The sequence below is a fragment of the Andrena cerasifolii genome, chromosome 10 (genome assembly GCF_050908995.1).
Source record: "Andrena cerasifolii isolate SP2316 chromosome 10, iyAndCera1_principal, whole genome shotgun sequence".
Classification (NCBI taxonomy): Eukaryota; Metazoa; Arthropoda; class Insecta; order Hymenoptera; family Andrenidae; genus Andrena; species Andrena cerasifolii.
Genome location: NC_135127.1, coordinates 11,785,955 through 11,805,610, shown reverse-complemented (window position 1 = coordinate 11,805,610; position 19,656 = coordinate 11,785,955). Strand labels below are relative to the sequence as shown.

Below are 19,656 nucleotides of genomic sequence, written 5' to 3'. Positions count from 1 at the left end.
TGCTATTTGTTATTCCGTGGACGAACATTTACAATTTAAAACACATCCGCGTATCGACTGCGCGCATTAGGCTGGTTGAAAGTAACTTGACCCCTTAATACCATCGTCGCGCGCAGCTCGAGCGATACCGAAATATTTCGCCATTCGAGCTTGATAATTTGCGACAATTTTCTTTGCCATGTATTTAAGAATTGAAAAACACTAATGAATTTATTATGTACGCATACATACATGCATACTTGCTCGGCATTCGCGTTTCTTTTAAATTATTTAGATAATCATTATTGCAAACTGTGCACTTGTTTCTAAAGATTTTCCGTAACGATAGGAACTTGCTACTCAAGTATGTATGTACTTACTACACTCTTGCATACTCGAGTACATGTATGTACCGAACGCGGCGATCATTATTCATAAATTGTCCTGATCTTGGTCCTATTTCGACTGGTGAAAGTGGTCTGCGCGTGGCTGGAAATGTGTCGACGCGATGCTCTACAGCCACGTATCAACCTGGCTGCTTCCGCGATATAAAACTCCACCACGGGGGATCATTTACTATCAGAGTAGCGTGTTGCGAAGAGCGACGGTGTCTACACTATTGTCTCTTCTACTGTAAAACTACAAGTCCCCACAACCTTACAAAATGGTGAGTGCCCCTAATTCTTCCATAATACAGCGCAACTATTTATTTCCACTGTCACTCTAATTTTTATAAACATACTTGTTTTTTAATGCAAGCTATTACTTTCAGAAATATATAATACTTTGTTGCACGATACTTGCCGCAACATTTGCCCAGCCACCTGTTCAAGGTGTGACACCAACGAATGTATTAAGCAGTCCTGATCAACATGCATCCTTTAGTTTCGTTAGACCAGGTTTAACGCAAACTGCCTTCGCATTTAGTGGTCCCAGTTCTCATCAGTCCTTCACTTCCAATATCGGAGATGTCCATTTAGCGCAAAAAGTTCTACCCAACATCGCTAACGCGCTTGCTTATAGAAATCCCGGATTAGGTTTGACAAGAGATTTTTCAAATTACATAGCTTCTACTGCGACGTGTTCGTGCGAGGACGAAGTTACTACTAAATGCTCTTGTTGTATTTTAGGAGTATTTCCGGGTGGACTGAGTGCACACAGTTATGCTACCGCGCCTCTTGTTCCACCTACATTCCCATCTTCCTTTACCTTTGTTCCGGCCCCATCAACCACCCGAAACGTCTTAAACCCCGCGTTAGCTTACTATCAGCAGCTGCAACAAATTCAACAACCCCAGCCGTTCGATCATCACCCTGCAGCTGCAATTTACCAACCTCAACTGGCACAACTTGTTGCGCTAAGGCAAGCTCAAGCACAATCTCAAGCAAACCCGCAGCCTACGCAAACGCAACAGGTACTTACTAGTTGACAATAACATAAAAGCTGTCCCTATCACGCGTGCATGTGTAATTTAAATTAGAATCCCGTTTCATAGTAATTGTCCTTAGGTCCTCGAACAGGTTGAATCGCAGCAGGAAGAACAGCAACAATCTCAGAGTTTGTTAGGGATATCTTATTCCCCCGCATCATCAGTAGCGCGCGTTAAAGTTTCCGGAAATGGTTATAAATATGGTTTTTAAACAATAAAAATGCATGACGTTGCGTCGTTTTAATTCTGCCGCATCGTACATCGCTCGTGTCGCATTTATTTATTTATTTATATTTATTTACTCGCATCAATATGATGCGCAAATGCACTCTACTAATAATAATAATAATAGCAATAATGATAATTAAACAAACATCGCTTAAATGTTTTATTCGTCAACCTCGAGGTTTCATTTTCGAAACTGCGAGTGAAACTTTCATTAAATATTTCGCGGTCGTCAAAGTGGACAATTATTATTTAGAAACAAAAATAAAATTTTTTTCGTCCAGGCCCCGGGGGGATTCGAACCCCCGATCTCCTGTTTACTAGACAGGCGCTTTAACCAACTAAGCCACGGCGCCATCTAGTACATCTGTCGATCATTGTGGATGATGTACAGACCATCTCTTTAATTTAACGGAAGAATAACAACAATGTCAAGTACGTAATGTATAGAGGTGCATGTGTGAGCTAATTTCTACTACGCAAGTATACCGCGCAAATTATCGCTCCGTGAAAAAGCTGCCTGTTACGAGAGAGAAAGAGAGAGAGATATTAATCGATATAGGCTGATTCATTCCGAAAATCAGTCGACATGTACATGTTTCAAAACCATGTTAATAGCACATTCGGCAACCCTGCGAACTTTTTCCCTTTCGATTGGCTAAAATTCGCATTCAATGTGCACCAGTGTGACCGTCCAAATACGCTATAAATTTCGAGACTCATGAGCTTACCGACGACATCAACTGGAAACTGTAACCAGGCCCGGATTAAAGGAGGGCTGGGGGGTTACTGTCCCGGGCCCCACTTTCCAGGAGCCCCATTCTTGATACAAGATTTTGCGAAATTAATGTCAAGAAAAAATTTTTCAACTAAAAGTTCATTTTACATCTTTCCGATGTTTGTCTTTTAATATTATTTTTCATCGTGATTGAATGTTATTTAATTTTATATACAATAAATTTCGATTTTTGAAGATTTATGCATTAAATTTGTTATCCCCACCCCACCCCCGCATTTCAACCACGGGGACCCTGGAAGCTTTGACAACCCGGGGCCTCAAAGATTTTAATCTGGGTCTGCCTGTAACAAACTCGCATACGGGTACAAGGTTTTCAGGCAAACCTACATACATACTTGAACGCACACAAAGACTGCGTAACGACAACTTCAAAGTTGAATGCTCGAAAGTTGTACCATTAAATATATGTACATACGAGTTTGTTGGCTACTTGTAGGTCAAGTTTACACACCACTCGAGAGTGTCTCTATATTGAAAATGTACATACGTAGAATATCCTGGATTCGCTTCCGTGATACCACGATAACGCTCGTTTGACGAGCGATTGGCACGTGATGCACACTTTGCGATGTACTTATCGAAAATTCCCGAAATGTTTGATCCATCTAGAAAGGAACATGTACCGTAAATAGGCAATGATGATAAACTAAGCTAATAAACTAAATAAAAGATAACACTGTAAAAAAAAATAAAAAAAAATTTCTTCGCAGTCGGTAGGACTCGAACCTACGCTCCCAGAGGGAATCTGATTTCTAGTCAGACGCCTTAACCACTCGGCCACGACTGCAATCATGCCGTGTACTCGAACTCGAAGTTTATAATTGCGAGTTACGAAAAGTAGCACGGTTCATTTTTTTCTTACGGACAACTGCATGTAGAAATAATCGTATAACTTTTTTAGAACTGGTCCAAACGACATGAGTTTTTTTGAGAAGCTGGAAGGATTAGTGTGCCAAGTGACGTGTTTCGTCGTTTTGAAAAATAATGCAATGGTTGGAATAGCAAAAAAATAGTAAATGTCGGTTTTTAAACTTTTTTTTGTGAGCCTGCAATGAAAATTCAAAAACCCCGTTTGTAGATTGAAGTAAGTTGTATGCATGCCTAAAATTTCATAAATATTGGTTAATGTTGCTCTAAACTATGAACGCCTAAAGATTGCAGAATAAGGTCAAAAATCGCAGATATCGGGAATTGCGAGATAAAATTGTCACTAAAGAAAAACGAGACAGTCGCGAGCGGTACTCTGATGGAATAAGGATACACATTTGCCAAGTACACAAGTGTACATACAGGTAAGGACTTATCCCCAATTAAGATCGGAAATTCTCGATATATCAAAATTAAAGCTAAAAAAAAAGAAAAAGTTAAAATGACCCCGACGTGATTTGAACACGCAACCTTCTGATCTGGAGTCAGACGCGCTACCGTTGCGCCACGGAGTCTTACTTTCATTCCGACGTTACAGACTAAAATACCTGTTTCATTTCTGCGAGTTGTATATATCAACGATCAACTATTACAACAACCGAATTTAAATGAAAATACATTAGCGATGCAATTATTGTATACAATACGTTGTATACAACTTTTGTTTAACATATTTTTTTATGTAATCAATAACTTGGAGGATATTATATAAAATTGACCTTGTGAGCTGTTAAATAATTATTTAAATGTCCAAAGGCCCAGGGACACCTTTTCCCGTTATCCGATCGGGTTCAAATTTTACACAGATTTTTCTTTTATTTTTTCGAACTATTCTTAATGACACGAAGAAAATCTTGAAAAAAATTTCATCAGGTACATGCAATACGATTTCTGCGTTCGTGCGGTAGCACGTTGGCACGAACAATATAATCATCGTACAATAATTGTCACGTATACCATACTCGAAGGAAACGCGCGATCGCGACTTAAAGTTGGAAGCGGCAGCGGCACGATCCATGAGACCGTGAGACGTGACCAGCCATGTGCATGCGTAGCACGTGACGTATACGTATATATGTATGTACACTTTCTCGACGACGACAGCAAACTACTACCTACTGCGACCGACCGATCGAACGAAGGAACGTTTTGTTCATGTGAACGGCCAAACGAGCGGAGCCTCAGTTGAGATCGATCGCCATAGACCCGTTCGGATATCGACATGTAGGCATACATATACACAATGTGTCCATGCTGCTGATGTCCTTGATGCCGATTGCGATTTCGATTGACAGCGCGTTCAGACACGGTACGTCGTAGCAGCAGAAGATTGCAATCGAAAGGTAACGACAAAAGTACATCACTTTGTTCACGCCTATGAATGAATGCGCGGATCTCGCTTCCATAAGTTATAGTACATACATTAGCGGTCTAGATTCCCCGAATAATACCGCGGAGACCATGGGAGCGTTAGATGGTCAATGTTTCAAGTATAATATAATACATCTTGCTTCTTCCTTTAAATACCTATCAATAATCGTACTGTCTATCGATAAGCGTAGCCATATTTGTTGGAAGTGAACCTCCACATATTTTATATCCCACACTTTCTCAATAATTAATTTCTTCTCGTGTGTCTCCGTTCATTCGCGATACTGATTAGACTCGATTCATTTAAATATTAATTATCGTATCTTTCGAATGATTTCAAGAACCTCAAGGTTAGGATCAGAGGCCCTTTGAAAATATGTAAACAATACATACTTTAGCCCCTTTCAGCACATACACGTGCTTATGTATATTCTGTGTAGTTGTATATACCTACCTATATGTAAATACATGTGCATGCGTAATCATACAATATGAAGAGGGAGAAGAAAATGCAAGTTGCATGATTATTTCTGGAGTGAAGAGCTCCTCGAGTTTATAATAGTAAAATAATCGTGTTCTTTTTGTTTTCATAAAAAGACATTTCGACGCTGATACTTGTGTGCTTATCGATGTCTCGTTCGATATGATTCAAGCATAAACAACGGCCTACGTTACCGACCGGCGGCATTTTCAAAATGATGCCTTCAAGTACAAAGGCAAATAAATGGTCTGCAAAACTGATAATCGTCTTCCAACTGACTATTTGGAGTACCGTTGGGATTATACTTTTCCAAAGGGGTGCGATCTCTCTATACGGTAAAGCAGAAGCGCGAAATGACACAGCTGACGGACAGGTTCGAGACATTTCGGTCAATTACGCAAAAACAAAAACCCGTGCCTCGTTCTTGAAATGGTTGCCAAATCCATTTACATCCGTATGCATACGTATACATCCGTATTATACGCCATGAGTTTCGCGAGTAAACGATTACCACTTTTTAATTTAGGATTATCGCTCGATACAGGCCGATCGCCATTATTTTTATTCGCGGCGGGTGGAACGCGACCAAACATGTACGCTATTATATATATGTATGATAGATTAAGAGTACTGTATATGTATAGTTGGATGCGCCAAGGTACATGCACGCATCATGTTAATTAGACACTTGTCGGTCTTGGAGTATTAGATTAGAATTCCTCGGTTAGTTTGATATAATAGATGGATGCTTTATGCTCCCGTGGCAAACGAGAGCAAACTGGCAAAAGATTCGACAACGCTGTGTGTTTCACAGGAATGGTTCGCGAGACGCGATCAAGGGAATGAATCGGTCGAAGAGTCAACTATTAAAGAAACTCTACATCGGAGGGTAAAACAGGAAATTGCAACTCGACGGGGAGACATTGCTCCAGACAAGTTGGAAGGTGCTACGCAAAACGGGCAGTGGGCGCACTCTAGAATGTATAGTTCTCATCGGACTGTTAATATCGGTCCAATAACGGTCGAACGTAAACAAGATACTCGAGACATCCGTGCTATTCAAGCCCAGGCGACAGTTGGTGCAGCCGACAAACATGGGAAAGAAAAGCTGAACCACAACCAGAATGTCATACTTTCGTTCCCTTCCCACGAAAATCCTCTCGATTCGAAAGAGACCGTTGCAATAGTCAACGAAACCTCCAGCGTTCTATTTCAGTTGAAAAATTCTAGCTCGACCACTAATCTTTGCCCTTCGTCTCCCGATAAGACAATAGAACACGTGAAAGCCGAGAACAAGTCGCAATCATCTCCCGTAAATCGAATCGGAGCTGCTATCGCCATAGTTATGCTCGCGATCGGAGTCGTTATGCTACTCTTGGGACCACTTATCGTGATTTTAAGGGCGTTTGGCGATAGAAGACGAACTAGGCAAATGTTAAAATCAAGGTATCGCAATGACCAACCACCTACTTACGAAGAAGCCACTGCAATTATGGACGAAGCGCCGAGATACTCGACCCTTCAGCTGGACATGATCCTCGATGCTTCTTCATCTCTTTAATCTTTAATCTTCAATTTTTAATCGCCTCCGTCCTTTTCTCTTTTAATCACATTATCGCTCATCGCATCATTCTTGGAAAAACATACAACAGATTCAACTTTTATATATACTTTCCATCGCCCTCCTGATATATGTAGTGTATATTGTATAGTGTAGGCAATTCCACCATATAGCACAGCACAAGTAGTAAATAATTTATTCTTTTAAAAATTGCATTATAAATTGAAAGTGAGGTTGCACGTAGATATCTGCGTATGTACGTGCAAACACGGTGTACACGATTCTATTCCTTTCCGTATCGATTGATTTAAAAAAAAAAATTAAAATCTTTTATAATAACGCGAACGTGCGAATAAAAGGAAAAATAAGAAAAGCATACGAAGAAAGTGACACGAAACAAATCGAAACGGAACTGAATTCTACGAGCCATGCGTACGCGAGCGCGGGGGGTAGGTAGTGGATACACAGCAGAACGCCAGAACAAGACAGTACGGAACGAAACGGAATGAAACAAGTCAGTGATTCGAACCAAGATGGTACTGGAAAGTACGATGATATGGTAAGCTACTTTGTTCGTCTTTATAACATTTATCGGACGTGGCATTCCCTAATTCTCTCGATGGCCAATTTACTGATCTCGTCGCGGGTATATCGTGAAATTATTAGAACCTCCAGCCATTGAACTGGTAGGCCGAATATCGTGTCAACTTGCAAACGTTGGGTAGAGGGGTGACGTTGCAAAGTTGAAGCGATCCGCAGGACCACCGCGTCAATTTTCATTTACTGAATGAAAATTAACGAGTAACAAGTTACATTTCGATAGAAATTCCAGATAAAATAACCGCCGATTCGCTTCAATTTATGCACATGTGTATATGACATTTTCGTAAATGACACGAGTAGAGGTTATGCCATCGAGAAATGATTTTACACACTCGAACGCGCCGAATGTTTGTCGGCTTATTTTACACTCCCATTTAAACGTCCACGCAGTGTCGACAACAGCGATTACATGAGAAATGGAGATTTTCTACCGACCCGACTTCAAGCACAACAGGACGCCGTTAACTTGGTTTGTCACTCGAAAACCCGCTCGAATCCCGAGAACAATGTTGGTTTAATAACACTGGCCAAGTATGTGTCTTTTCGCGTCGTCACTCGAACGATATCTATTCCAATTTCTTCTATTACATTTATACCTGTTTAAACAGTGTCGAAGTATTGGCTACATTGACTAGCGACGTAGGTAGAATTCTGTCGAAACTTCACCAAGTACAACCGAATGGTAATCTATGTCTAATTACTGGAATACGAATCGCACACGTGAGTATGCCTTTTATTTTCGCCGCTCGTTTTATATATGCAGAGAGAGAGCAAAAGACAGCAATGTGTATAATAATCGCAAACAAACATGTATTGTGCTCGATAGTTGGCGTTGAAGCATCGTCAAGGTAAGAATCATAAAATGCGAATTGTGGCTTTCATCGGCAGTCCGATAGAAATAGACGAGAAGGAACTGGTGAAATTAGCTAAGCGGCTGAAGAAAGAGAAGGTTAACGTAGATGTGATCAGCTTCGGCGAGGAGAGCGTCAATAACGAGGTGTTGACTGCTTTTATCAATGCTCTGAACGGAAAGGATGGTACAGGCAGTCACTTGGTCACCGTTCCACCAGGGCCACACTTATCCGACGCGCTCATTTCTTCTCCCATAATTCAAGGCGAAGATGGAATGGGTGGCGCCGGAATGGGAGGGGCAGCGTTTGAATTCGGAGTCGATCCAAACGAAGATCCAGAGTTGGCATTGGTTCGTCCTTTGCGAATTTTCTCACATACCAATAGCGGCAAGTAACCACTCTTTATCCCGCCGCGCTTGTTTTTTCTTCTCAACAGGCTCTACGTGTTTCTATGGAAGAGCAACGGCAGCGTCAGGAGGACGAAGCGCGACGTGCACAAGCGAGCGAGGCGGCGACAAACAAACAACCGGAAACAATCAAAGAGGTACCGAATGAGGAAGTGATGTTGAAGCGGGCGCTTGCCATGTCACTCGAAGGTGCCGAAGATTCGTCTTCGACGACCGACAATACTGCTCCTACTGCCGGGACTGTCCCTGATTTTGCTCGTATGACAGAGGAGGAACAAATCGCTTTTGCCATGCAGATGTCCATGCAAGATCAGCGTATGACAAATATTTGTATACACCACGCGCGCGCACACGCACACGCACTTAATCTGTTCTTCTCTTTTCGTAGAAGAGCTCGAGTCGTTGAAAGAAGAAGCAATGGAAGTCGAGGAAGACTACGCCGCTGTTATGTCTGATCCAGCTTTCCTACAATCAGTTTTAGAGAATTTACCGGGTGTCGATCCCCATTCCGAAGCCGTCCGTCAAGCCGTTGGATCCCTTCAACAGAACAAAGATAAAGAGAAGGAGAAGGAAAAGGAGAAAGACAAGGAAAAGGAGAAGGACAAGGACAAGGAACAGGAAAAGAAATGAAGAACCCGTGGATCTTGGATACATAATTATATGTTAATTGGTGTTTTGTGAATACATGTATACCAAATATAAGTTTCCGATTTTTCAAAACTTTATCTACATTATCCTCACGCTTGTCTCGTGTTGTTTAGCGCGATAGCCTGTATCGTTGGAAGAGCATTTTAACGCAACGAGTATGGTATGTAGTTTCTCTTGTCCCTCTCGTTGCCCCCCCCAATGGTTTTTGCATAATGGCGTTATGGTGTATACCTATTCAGATCGTGAAAAGGGACGCCAACCTTCAAAATGGCGCCGCGAAGAAAAAGTATCGGAGCTTTTCGTGGCTCTTTAAACGGTATTTTAGATAAGGAAAATGGTTATCTGCGTTCGTTAAGTGATTATCAGGCTCGAGTTAGAAGGCGCGAAAGTATTCGAAATTGTAGAAACAGAGCGGTAAGTATATGTACATAGGTTTCGAAGCAATGGATTTTCGCAGTGTACTACCTGTTGCTTTTCTTACTGGAAAAGACTTTCTAATTTGTGTATTGGATGCTTTAAATCTATATGTAAACAGAATCGCAAGTATAAACAACTTGGTTTATTTCGACGTTCGACAAAAGGAAGAAAAAGCTTGACCATTTTCAATAACTTGGAAATCATCGTGAAGGAGTAGCAGGTTATGTTTGACAGTTGAATTTCTCGTTCGATATACACCGGGATATTGCCGATGTATCGGTTCGCGAATAAAAACGAGATTTTTATGAAGAATCGGATTTTTAGATCGTATCGCGGTTATAGGTTCTTGGAATCATTCCACGACTTTCAATATTTATTATAAATGCATCGTTAAAGAATGAAAATAATCGCTAAACTGGTCACCAACGAAATTTCGGTTCTCATTCTTTCGATCGCTTTCATGGTTTTTAATTTATAATTAGGTATACTCGTACATACTATATTTGCCGTCTCCCACTCGCTTTTCGTTGACTGGCGACTTTGTTTTCAACTAAATATAACAAAATTTAAAAAAAATTAAAACCGACTTCAAAATAATAAAAATGCACCAAAAAGTGCAAAATAATTTTTTCCCTTATCGCCCTCTTTCGAATAAAAAAAAGATCATCAAAATCAGCCCATATGCTGAGGAGTGATGTGGGGACAAACATAAAAAAAATACATACGGGTCGAATCTATAACCTCCTCCTTTCTGAAGTCGGTTAAAAACTTGCATTTCGGTGTGATCCCAAGTCTCTCAACACTGAGTCAGTGTCACTGACAATGGGACTCCCACTCCTTTCTCTTTTGCCTAATCAGCCCGAAGACTAAACGCGTTCTAGTACGAAACGAATCTGTTGACGGAAAACACCACGGAGTCTATTCCATTCGTTCTCGCTTTAATAATTCTATTCGATTCTCTACATTTATATTCTTTTCGCAGTTTATACCTTTACGCACCCATCTATATTTTCGCGCATCGATTATATAAATATCGCGTCTCTTCCATTGATGGTACAAACAACACTTGCACGCTCGAAAACTTGTAACGATTGATGAGAAGAAACGCATTTGAATCACTCGAAGATCGCGTGCGATTAAATTTACGATTGAAGCATTATTACAATAAATCGATCGTGTTCTCTCCCATTATTTTCTCGAATAATCTAAATTCTATCGACCGAGTTGTGACACGTAATGTACTGGTTGTGAACCAGTAGAAATGAATTTGTCAAAGAAATCAAAGGAACGACGCGAGTGTACCAATATCTTATCTAGCGCTGACTGTTGGTTATACTAAAATCTTTCAGAAGTGAGGTATTCAAATGCATGTTTCTCGACATCATGATGTCTATATCTTCGATATTTGTACGAATTTCGGTCCGAAATTTTCAGGAAACATTCATGATATATCAAACACTGGAAATAAGATTTTTTTTTATCTTTTTCGCATATTTCGGTATATGCCCCCCTTAAATGTTTAAAAAATAGTCCTCGAAAATAAAAACTCCATTTTTTGTTCGCCTTCATAAATAAAAAGTGTTCTAGAAGTATTTAAACTTTCAAAATTTGAGGAAAAAGTTTTAGAGAAAAAGTAATAGAACATAAAAGATGGTCCTTGCCCGGATCTACAACTGTTGTTTGACATATTTTTTTATTTAATCAATAACTTGGAGGATATTATATAAAATCGACTTCGCGAGTTATTAAATAATGATTTAAATGTTTAAGGGTCCAGGGTCACCGTTTTCCATTATCCGATCGTGCTCAAACTTTACACGGATTTTTTTTTTTAATTATTTGGAACTATTCTGGAGGGTGCCCCAAAGAAAATTTTACCAAGAGAAGATAAGAGCCACCCTAATACTTTATTGTATTACTGTATCAAAACTGATTCGTCTACGATCTATGAATCGCGATCCTATTTTTTTTTCTTTAGGATCCAATGTTTTAGAATTTATTTTAAAAGTATGGTTCGAATGGCTTACATGTTTCCCTTTTCGTTTAATCCGAGAACGCCGTTTCGTTACGATCTCGCTTAATTTTCGTGGATTTCGAGATTGCAGAAGAGATCGACGCTACAAATCACCTAACCCAGAACAACCGTTTTTTTTTGCGTCGAACTTGTAATCGACATTTCTTTTTTTTTGCTTTAGGAGTTTGACTTGGAGCAGAAGATCGAATTGGAGATCAAAATGAAGGAAGGTTCGTCGAGATTATTAGCCGCCGCTCGGCATCCTGCTCAAAGTCTGGAAGCGGCGCGTGCTTTACTCACTTCGGGCAAAAGAATGTCTACGTATATGGCTGAGCTACAGCATCGTAGAAAAGATGCATCCTTGAAAGCGAGGTAGGCATACGCAGTGGCGGATTTAAGAAAAAAGGCCCAGGTGGCAAACGTTCTGAGGGGCCGATTTTTTTAGGAAAATGAAGAGGTGGTTTATTAAAAACGGGCTAAGTGTAGTAGTACAGAAAAAACTATAGTGTTTGGTTAAAATTATAACTCTTCTTGAAGATAGGTTCCTAAGGTGGGTCTTCTGGGCAGGGGCCCATTTTCTCGGGAAAATGAAGTTTACTAAAAACTGGCCAAGTGTAGTAGTACGAAAAAATGTAGTGTTTGGATACCTATATATACCTAATTATAATTTTTTCTGATCTGGGGCCCTGCTGGAGCCTTTTGTGCAGGGGCCTAGCGGCAACTACTCATCAGCCGCCCTGTTAAATCCGCCACTGGGTATACGTGTGCTTCAACAGCGGATACTTGCGCTACAAATATGTTGAAAGCTGGCGGGTGATGTGTATGTATGTATAAATATTGCAGCGGTTTTCAAAGCAAAGCAAGATTGTGCATCTCGGATCTTCGATTTCCCCTGATGTGGAGAGATTCCGATCATTTTAAAAATCGGGGAGATCATCGACGATTCGCAGTCTTTTGTCTAGCTCGTGTCGGTACAGAAATTCATGACACAAGCTTGCTTTGTCCGGTTGATAGGGAACAGACGGACATAAGCTTTCCCGACGTTTTGTTCTTGTAAGTCAATACAAGTACCTTTCTTCTTTCTTTATACGAACAAAGAGGGGTTCTCCTGTTCTGCATTACCAACTTTTCCTTTATACACATACAGTAGCGATGTACCAGCCGAATTCGAGTTGACTCTGGAAATATACAGTCACATTTTACAAGAAGATCTGAGTATCGCCAGCACTCCGAGAAGGCTTAGAAGAACTATTCATTCCTCAATTTCGAAAACTGTAGGTCGAAAGTTGGTGGCATCTCTGCGTGATGAATGCGATTCTAGTAAAACGTGAGTTTCCGTTTCCAATGTTTCGTAATGTACGCGAAGAAATTACTCAATCGCACTTGAATCTTTTAATCTTTCAGCGGACCGCAATTCGATTTAGTAGCTTGTACAAAAATGACTCTTGACGACACGGGTGGAAATACGCGAACGCACGACTTACAGCTGAACAACATTGGCAAGTCTCTTTAACCACGTTTCGATCAAGTCCCAGTCGTTCATCGGGGCCCTCTTGGGGGCGTATCTAAAATTTGCAATTTTACTTTTTAGAAAGCAAAGTTCACGCTTTGCCGCTCTTTGGGCACTTTTGTTGCCGTTTAGCCGTTCAACCGGATTATATCGACAAAGAGACTCGCATAGGAATCGTAATCATAAACGATCAACGTTGCTGGGCACGACTGCGAAACTTTGAAATCAATGCCTGGAAATCAAAGAAACTCGTAGACGAATCACAAGAACCTTTTCATACGACCCGCATAAACAAGGTGAGGGCAAGGAAAATCGCCGTAGATTTTTTCATCTTGTAATTGCTCGTATAGCCACAAGGATAAAGGGAATTCGTACCTTTCCAGGAGACTCTTGTTCGACGATCAAAATCGGCCAACAACCAACTGCGGATAGTAAATTGCGTGGACGGCTTCAAACACAGAGATATCATTCAATTCAATTCGAGCGAAGATTTGGAAAGATTGTTCGAGCAATTGACACTTTGCATTAACGAACATTCGAGATGGAAACACGCCGCGGTAAACTTTCAGCGAATTCCTTGTGCCGACAATTCGAACGATAAACCGAACACGAGAAGTTGTTTCGCCGTTAATAATCGGCAAGGCTCTCTCTACGACGAAACGCCGTTAATCGGTAGCAACGCATTTTAGGGACCGAAACATGCTCGTTCGAACGATAGTTGCGTCTTAAGTAATTTTTTCTCCACTGAATCAATTTTTCCAATCCCAGTCTCGATTATCGGTTGATACGATTCAGCATAGATAAATTTGTTGAAGAAAGAAACCACTGGTAACGTAAAATCTTTGTATCTCCGTCGCACAGTTTTATTTTCTATCCGTTCGTCAACAATCCCAACAGTACCAGGTTCTTACAATCCGATTTCTCCATTCATATAGCTCGTACAATGGTCTCGTGTTGGACGACGAGCAATCATTTACGTATATGTATGTATTCACCACGCGACGTACAAATCTTTCTAAAAATCGTACACCCTAAAATACAGGTTTTATAATTTTATATGGGAACAAGAGTCGCCGAAACCACTTTGTAATTAATTAAAACCTAAAATTCCAAACTGAAATACGTAGCCAGGGCGTGTAATGTAACTTGACGATCGTAAGACTAAATTGTTACATCTCCGATCGATGCTTATTAAATTTCACAGTTATCAAGTCGATAGTTTAACACATAATAGCCCAATGCTACTTTTTCCCTGCTGTAATCATAAATCCAGCAACCATGGCCAAAATAGTGAACGCTTGAGCTCCTACTCGCGCGCGCATCATGTATTGCTGCATTTGTGAGTTTCCACGATGCAAGTTCCACAGGCCATAAACGAGAGCAGTTACAGTTGCCGCGGTACCTGAAACGTCAGGGTAAAACACTGAACTGAAACAGCGATCTAACGTGGACTTATGTTGCCCGAAGAACAAGTATTCGCATCAGGCACGCGTAGAGGTTACGCACACATACCTATAGGTACCAGAGGATTTTCTTTGGTTTTGCGCACTATTTTATCCGCAAATGGTTCAATTGCGTCATATTCGTGGAGTTCGTCACGTATTTGAACCCAATCCAATTCATTTAACATATTCGCCGAAGCTTTCGTCGTATCTTGCGACATTATTATTAATTAATTATCAAAAACTCGCGAGGGATCGAACGACGCGTAGATTCGGCACCGAAACTTACAATTCGAAGGTATTAGAAACTTTTTTCAATTAAATTTTATGTCGATATTAACGAGGTAAAAACCATGTTGTTACTACGTGCTAGACAATTGAGAAATATCAATTTATTTGTTTTTTAAATAGCATCACATTATTTTTGCATCGATATACATACAACACAAATATTACTTGTTAGTGACTTGGTAGCATGTAATACGTCGTAGCAGTCGTAGCATGTAATGTGCTACGCCGGTGCTACGATTTCTAGGCTAGGTATATATGGGAGAGCCGGCATCCCTAGTACGCAAATACTTGGCACTATATGTTTAGGCAAGTTTATAAGTGCGCGAACAGCGCACTAAGCACGGTCTGTGCGATTGGACTGCTAGAAGACCCGTTCACCCTTCCTTTATAGTATGCAAGATGTATGTATGTGCATACGTATCTAATACTTATAGCACATATTATATATATATACAATGTGCACACGTCATGCACATACCAAATCCCACCACATCCCAGCATTTCCCTTTCCTCCCCTGATATTGTTGTCGCGTGAGTGGTTTTGATGATTCAGCCTACTCAAGTTATAGGGCCGTTTTTCGTAAATTTCTTGATTACAACCGTCTATTTTTATGTACCGTACTAGACATACACAGCAAAATATGAATCTGCGAGACACCGTAGAAGAATTAACGGAAATTTGTATAGGAATTCGTCGGAATTTGGATTCGTCCGCAGACAGGAAGGAACAGGAGAAATTGATACTAAAGCATATAAAAGCGTTTGCGGAGAAAGACTCGCGAATCACCGATTTCCAAGCAGGTAATCTCGGTCTCGAAGATTTACTTCTATCCACGGATATTATGGAGATAAAAACTGATGACGCGTGCTAGTTGGGTCTGATAGACATGGCCGTATCGAGCAGCGAGCGTCTTTAACGCAACTTAAGGGTCCATTCAGACGAGCGATGCGGCGTCTTGCGATATGACAATACTGCCGCGAAAGTTGCGACACGTGTGAATTTCTCTATTCCATATATGTACCGGTGCGAAATCGCAACGACGCCGCATCGCTCGTTTCAATTGACCTTTACGGTGGTCGATACCAAATCTTGATTACTTTTCAAATTACCGAATTCTGCGCGAAACAAACGAGCGACTACCGTAATCTCTGCAGTTTCTAGCGTTCTGAGATTCATAGATCCCTCTGCTGTTGTGTTGACGTTCATTTACAGTCTGTACAAAAGTGTGTCACGCATAAATACTTATATATAGGTACACATGCATGAAAACATGAAAGGTTATATCGATTCGACCGTTGCTTAAATCCGCGGTTAACGCGTGCATATAACCATAGTACGTACATCGAGATTGCTCGAAGCTTGTTTAACGGTTATCGCGTGTGATATTTAGATAGTCGTGTTGACATGTTGCGCCACGCAGGCAATTCGCGACGCGAGGACCAAAATATGAATGATATCGAGGGGGTTCGGGACAAGGCAAAATTTAATCGGGCAACGCGTTTGACCGGCAACGACACCACTCCCGCCCTTACGGAAGAAGAGAAACGCAAATATTCCCAACTTGTTGACGTCGAGAGAGCCCTCGATCGAGAACTGTCAGATTTACGGAATCAAGAGAAAGAATTTCGTTCCACCGAGGAGACTCTGGACTTATTGCACAAGTACAATGATATCAAAGATGCGACTCAGGTGCTCATGGGAGTGATAGCTGTAGCCGAGGGAACCACAGTTAGGAACTTGTATCAACGTTACTGTCTATCAGTAAAAGAAGACGAGTAGTTGACAAGCCCCTTCCCTCCCACCGGCCCCGTCTCGCTAAGTAAATTTTAAAACCTATTCCTTTTGTCAAATACACCAAGGTATGGAATGGTTCAACGTCGCGGAGGGACTATCCGTGTATCAACATCTTACCGGAAAGATAATCATTTTGGATTTCTTTACCTATTGTTGCATCAATTGTATGCACATATTACCAGATTTAGATGCTCTCGAAAGGCAATTCTCAATCGCCGACGGCCTTGTCATCGTTAGTACATCAAAAGTACCTTGGAGAATGTTCTGTGGTTCACGATATCGTACAACATAGTAAATAATACCGGTGGGTGTCTTCAGGTCGGCGTACATAGCGCAAAATTTTCGAATGAACGTGATTCAAGGAGGCTGCAGTCTGCTGTACAAAGATATAATATAAAGCATCCAGTCGTTAATGACACGGCGTTGTCAACATGGCACAACTTAGGAATTTCCTGCTGGCCAACTCTGGTCATGATAGGTAAACGATGAAATAATATATGCAACGATTATGTAGATTGTAATACCATCACCTCCATAGCTAAATCGATAAATCCTTTTTTTTCATACAAGGTCCTATGGGTCAGCCACTGGCAGTCTTTGTCGGCGAAGGGCACAGAGAAGAATTGGCTCTCTACGTGAACGTAGCATTAACTTATTTCAAATCCGTGAATCAAATATCCAACAAAGACATACCCTCCCAATTGGAGAGACATTTATTACCCGCCGCGGCAGGAACAACTCTTTTGTTTCCTAGCAAGTTGCAAGCTTTTCAGAGCGAACAAGGAGAAAGGCTCGCGATAGCCGATACAGGCAACAATAGAATCTTAATAACAGATGTAAGGGGAAACTTGGAACATGTTATCGGTGGCTCTAATTCGGGTTTCCGAGATGGAGACTTGTGTAACGCTAAATTCAACGCGCCGCAGGGCGTATGTTCGCTGGGCGGCTCGATAATTTATGTTGCCGATAACGAGAATCACGCAATCAGAAAGGTAAAGCTATGGAAATTTAATAAATGTATCAATACAAGCTATTGCCACGCATTCGTCGCCTCGTTGAATGTAAAATCACTCGTTTCAGATTGACTTGACAAAGAGAATCGTAACTACGGTTGCTGGTACAGGTTCTCAAGGCCACGACCGTGTCGGTGGTAAGATCGGTAGGGATCAAGTTTTATCCTCCCCGTGGGACGTGGCTGTTTACAATCACGAGTACGATACGAAAATCGTACCCGTATTATTGATCGCGATCGCGGGTACGCATCAAATTTGGGCTCTCTTCTTGGAAGACACCGTTTGGTGGAAATACAAGTAATGTCTTTGATATGAATTAAATCTCTAATCTTTTGTCGATGTTCGAGGTTCTCTATTGGGGTGGAATACGTTTCAGGGAATATAAAGCGGATACATGCGTCGCGATCGTTGGAAGCGGTAGAGAGGAGAATCGTAACAACGCGTATCCTCACACAGCCGGCTTGGCTCAACCCTCCGGTTTGGTTGTTGTTCAGGAGAGGAAACTCGCTTTCTTCGCTGACAGTGAAAGCAGCGCCGTTAGATGCATCGATCTAAAGAACGGGCGAGTTTCAGCCGTTTGCGGTGCAAACAGAGATCCGGCGGTTAGTTTTAGCGCGAAAGCGATTTCTTTTATGTACATTAGGGCGGAGCGACACTATATAGGCGAACACTATATAGGTTTCAGTTGGCCTGGGTGCAGGACAATTGTTTTAAAATGAAAAGGAAACTGCACATATGAATTTTGTCCAAACTTTTTGCAAAATGTAAAAATTCACAATGTGAATCTTATTCTTTACAGTTTTAAGAGTAAAAGGAACCTGCAGAAATGAATATTGTTCCAAATTTTTTTTACAGTTGTGTTTGGTTAATCAAAAGACAACTATCCCGCACCCAGGCCAACTGAATATTCAAATTTAAATTTTCGCCTACATAGTATCGCTCTTCCCTAATGTACATCTAAATTCTTTTTTCCTTTCGTCATGAAACACATGATGGCGTCTCGGTATCGTAGGACCTACATGATTTCGGCGATTCCGATGGTGTCCAATACACCGTGAAGCTTCAACATCCTCTGGGAATAGCATGGCATCCTAAAGAAAACGTGCTTTACATAGCCGATACTTATAATCATAAAATTAAAAGAATCGACGTAACGACAGGTTGTTGTAAAACCTTGTACGGCAATGGAAAGCCCAACGAGAGATTCTCGGTACGTCGCGCTTGGACACCATTACCGTGCTCGCGATCATAAATTCCCCTTTATATTTCGTTTGCGCTTACAGTTTGACGAGCCGAGTGGCATCGCTATCGGGTCCAGCGGCCCGGACCTTTTATACGTGGCCGACACCAATAATCATGTCGTCAAGGTCATCGACACGAACGCCGAAACCATCGACACGGTAAACTATTCCGCGTTTCAGTGTACAGTGTACTTGATGGGCGCTTACGTTTCAGTTACCCATACGACCACCCATCATCGAAATGGACGGCTCAAGTTGGAGGAACGACGCTATATCGTTTGACACGACCATCAGCGACAAGGGCGGCGAGTTGAATGTTACATTCGACGTAACTTTCGCCGATAGTGATTTAAAGCTGAACGCGAACGCACCTCAAACATGGACCCTAAAGGAGTTGACGGCAAATACGTGGGTAGCCACGTCAAGAAGAGGTGGACTCGAGAGTCCGCTATCGATACAAGTCTCCGAAGGAGATGGAACGCACGAGGTACGCGTGACTCTGGATGTTGTAGCTTGCAAAACAACCGAATGCGTACCAAAGAAACTGCCAATACTGTATCGCGTACACCAAAGGACAAATGCTCCCGATATCGTATCAGAACAAAGACAAATCGTCGTCGTAAAGTAATAAATATCTTTCAACTCGGTTAAT

At 41.3% G+C, this 19,656-nt stretch overlaps 6 protein-coding genes and 3 non-coding genes across 14 annotated transcripts; 5 read left to right on the top strand and 4 right to left on the bottom strand.

The window, feature by feature from the left end:
- Window positions 1-132: 132 nt before the first annotated feature.
- Window positions 133-2,487, top strand: LOC143373754 (uncharacterized). 3 transcript variants are annotated; one of them, XM_076821276.1, is made up of 4 exons: window positions 133-646; window positions 752-1,016; window positions 1,110-1,393; window positions 1,918-2,487. In XM_076821276.1, exons 1-4 carry the CDS (start codon window positions 644-646, stop codon window positions 1,993-1,995), a joined length of 630 nt encoding a protein of 209 aa, XP_076677391.1. In that variant the 5' UTR covers window positions 133-643; the 3' UTR covers window positions 1,996-2,487. The 3 variants fall into 3 exon arrangements, with proteins under 3 accessions (XP_076677391.1, XP_076677390.1, XP_076677392.1); XM_076821275.1 differs by lacking the exon at window positions 1,918-2,487 and adding an exon at window positions 1,488-1,741; XM_076821277.1 differs by lacking the exon at window positions 1,918-2,487 and adding an exon at window positions 1,475-1,603.
- Window positions 1,916-1,989, bottom strand: Trnat-agu (transfer RNA threonine (anticodon AGU)). The gene has a single exon. It is a non-coding gene; the product is annotated as a tRNA-Thr (tRNA).
- Window positions 2,488-3,137: 650 nt separating the features above from the next.
- Window positions 3,138-3,219, bottom strand: Trnas-aga (transfer RNA serine (anticodon AGA)). Its single transcript has one exon. It is a non-coding gene; the product is annotated as a tRNA-Ser (tRNA).
- Window positions 3,220-3,802: 583 nt separating this feature from the next.
- Window positions 3,803-3,874, bottom strand: Trnaw-cca (transfer RNA tryptophan (anticodon CCA)). The gene has a single exon. It is a non-coding gene; the product is annotated as a tRNA-Trp (tRNA).
- Window positions 3,875-4,414: 540 nt separating this feature from the next.
- Window positions 4,415-6,865, top strand: LOC143374314 (uncharacterized). 2 transcript variants are annotated; one of them, XM_076822351.1, is made up of 3 exons: window positions 4,415-4,668; window positions 5,328-5,584; window positions 6,026-6,865. In XM_076822351.1, the coding sequence occupies exons 2-3, from the start codon at window positions 5,426-5,428 to the stop codon at window positions 6,770-6,772; spliced, it is 906 nt and encodes a 301-aa protein (XP_076678466.1). In that variant the 5' UTR covers window positions 4,415-4,668; window positions 5,328-5,425; the 3' UTR covers window positions 6,773-6,865. The 2 variants fall into 2 exon arrangements, with proteins under 2 accessions (XP_076678466.1, XP_076678465.1); XM_076822350.1 differs by having other exon boundaries at window positions 4,415-4,702.
- Window positions 6,866-7,188: 323 nt separating this feature from the next.
- Window positions 7,189-9,353, top strand: Rpn10 (regulatory particle non-ATPase 10). Its single transcript, XM_076822349.1, has 6 exons — window positions 7,189-7,331; window positions 7,766-7,906; window positions 7,984-8,095; window positions 8,202-8,576; window positions 8,663-8,948; window positions 9,022-9,353. The coding sequence occupies exons 1-6, from the start codon at window positions 7,306-7,308 to the stop codon at window positions 9,261-9,263; spliced, it is 1,182 nt and encodes a 393-aa protein (XP_076678464.1). The 5' UTR covers window positions 7,189-7,305; the 3' UTR covers window positions 9,264-9,353.
- A 163-nt stretch (window positions 9,354-9,516) lies between these two features.
- On the top strand, window positions 9,517-14,342 carry LOC143374310 (rhotekin). 2 transcript variants are annotated; one of them, XM_076822348.1, is made up of 7 exons: window positions 9,517-9,695; window positions 11,894-12,084; window positions 12,556-12,765; window positions 12,863-13,039; window positions 13,117-13,215; window positions 13,308-13,518; window positions 13,606-14,342. In XM_076822348.1, the coding sequence occupies exons 1-7, from the start codon at window positions 9,549-9,551 to the stop codon at window positions 13,909-13,911; spliced, it is 1,341 nt and encodes a 446-aa protein (XP_076678463.1). In that variant the 5' UTR covers window positions 9,517-9,548; the 3' UTR covers window positions 13,912-14,342. The 2 variants fall into 2 exon arrangements, with proteins under 2 accessions (XP_076678463.1, XP_076678462.1); XM_076822347.1 differs by having other exon boundaries at window positions 12,860-13,039.
- Window positions 14,052-15,171, bottom strand: LOC143374315 (HIG1 domain family member 2A, mitochondrial). The gene is made up of 2 exons (XM_076822353.1): window positions 14,735-15,171; window positions 14,052-14,624 (listed from the first exon to the last, which is right to left on the bottom strand). Exons 1-2 carry the CDS (start codon window positions 14,883-14,885, stop codon window positions 14,464-14,466), a joined length of 312 nt encoding a protein of 103 aa, XP_076678468.1. The 5' UTR covers window positions 14,886-15,171; the 3' UTR covers window positions 14,052-14,463.
- A 291-nt stretch (window positions 15,172-15,462) lies between these two features.
- On the top strand, window positions 15,463-19,655 carry LOC143374309 (NHL repeat-containing protein 2). Of its 2 annotated transcripts, none has more exons than XM_076822345.1 (9): window positions 15,463-15,756; window positions 16,816-16,982; window positions 17,069-17,228; window positions 17,321-17,742; window positions 17,831-18,060; window positions 18,140-18,365; window positions 18,776-18,973; window positions 19,047-19,163; window positions 19,219-19,655. In XM_076822345.1, the coding sequence occupies exons 1-9, from the start codon at window positions 15,567-15,569 to the stop codon at window positions 19,630-19,632; spliced, it is 2,124 nt and encodes a 707-aa protein (XP_076678460.1). In that variant the 5' UTR covers window positions 15,463-15,566; the 3' UTR covers window positions 19,633-19,655. The 2 variants fall into 2 exon arrangements, with proteins under 2 accessions (XP_076678460.1, XP_076678461.1); XM_076822346.1 differs by having other exon boundaries at window positions 15,639-15,756; window positions 16,377-16,982.
- The last annotated feature ends 1 nt before the right edge of the window (window position 19,656 follows it).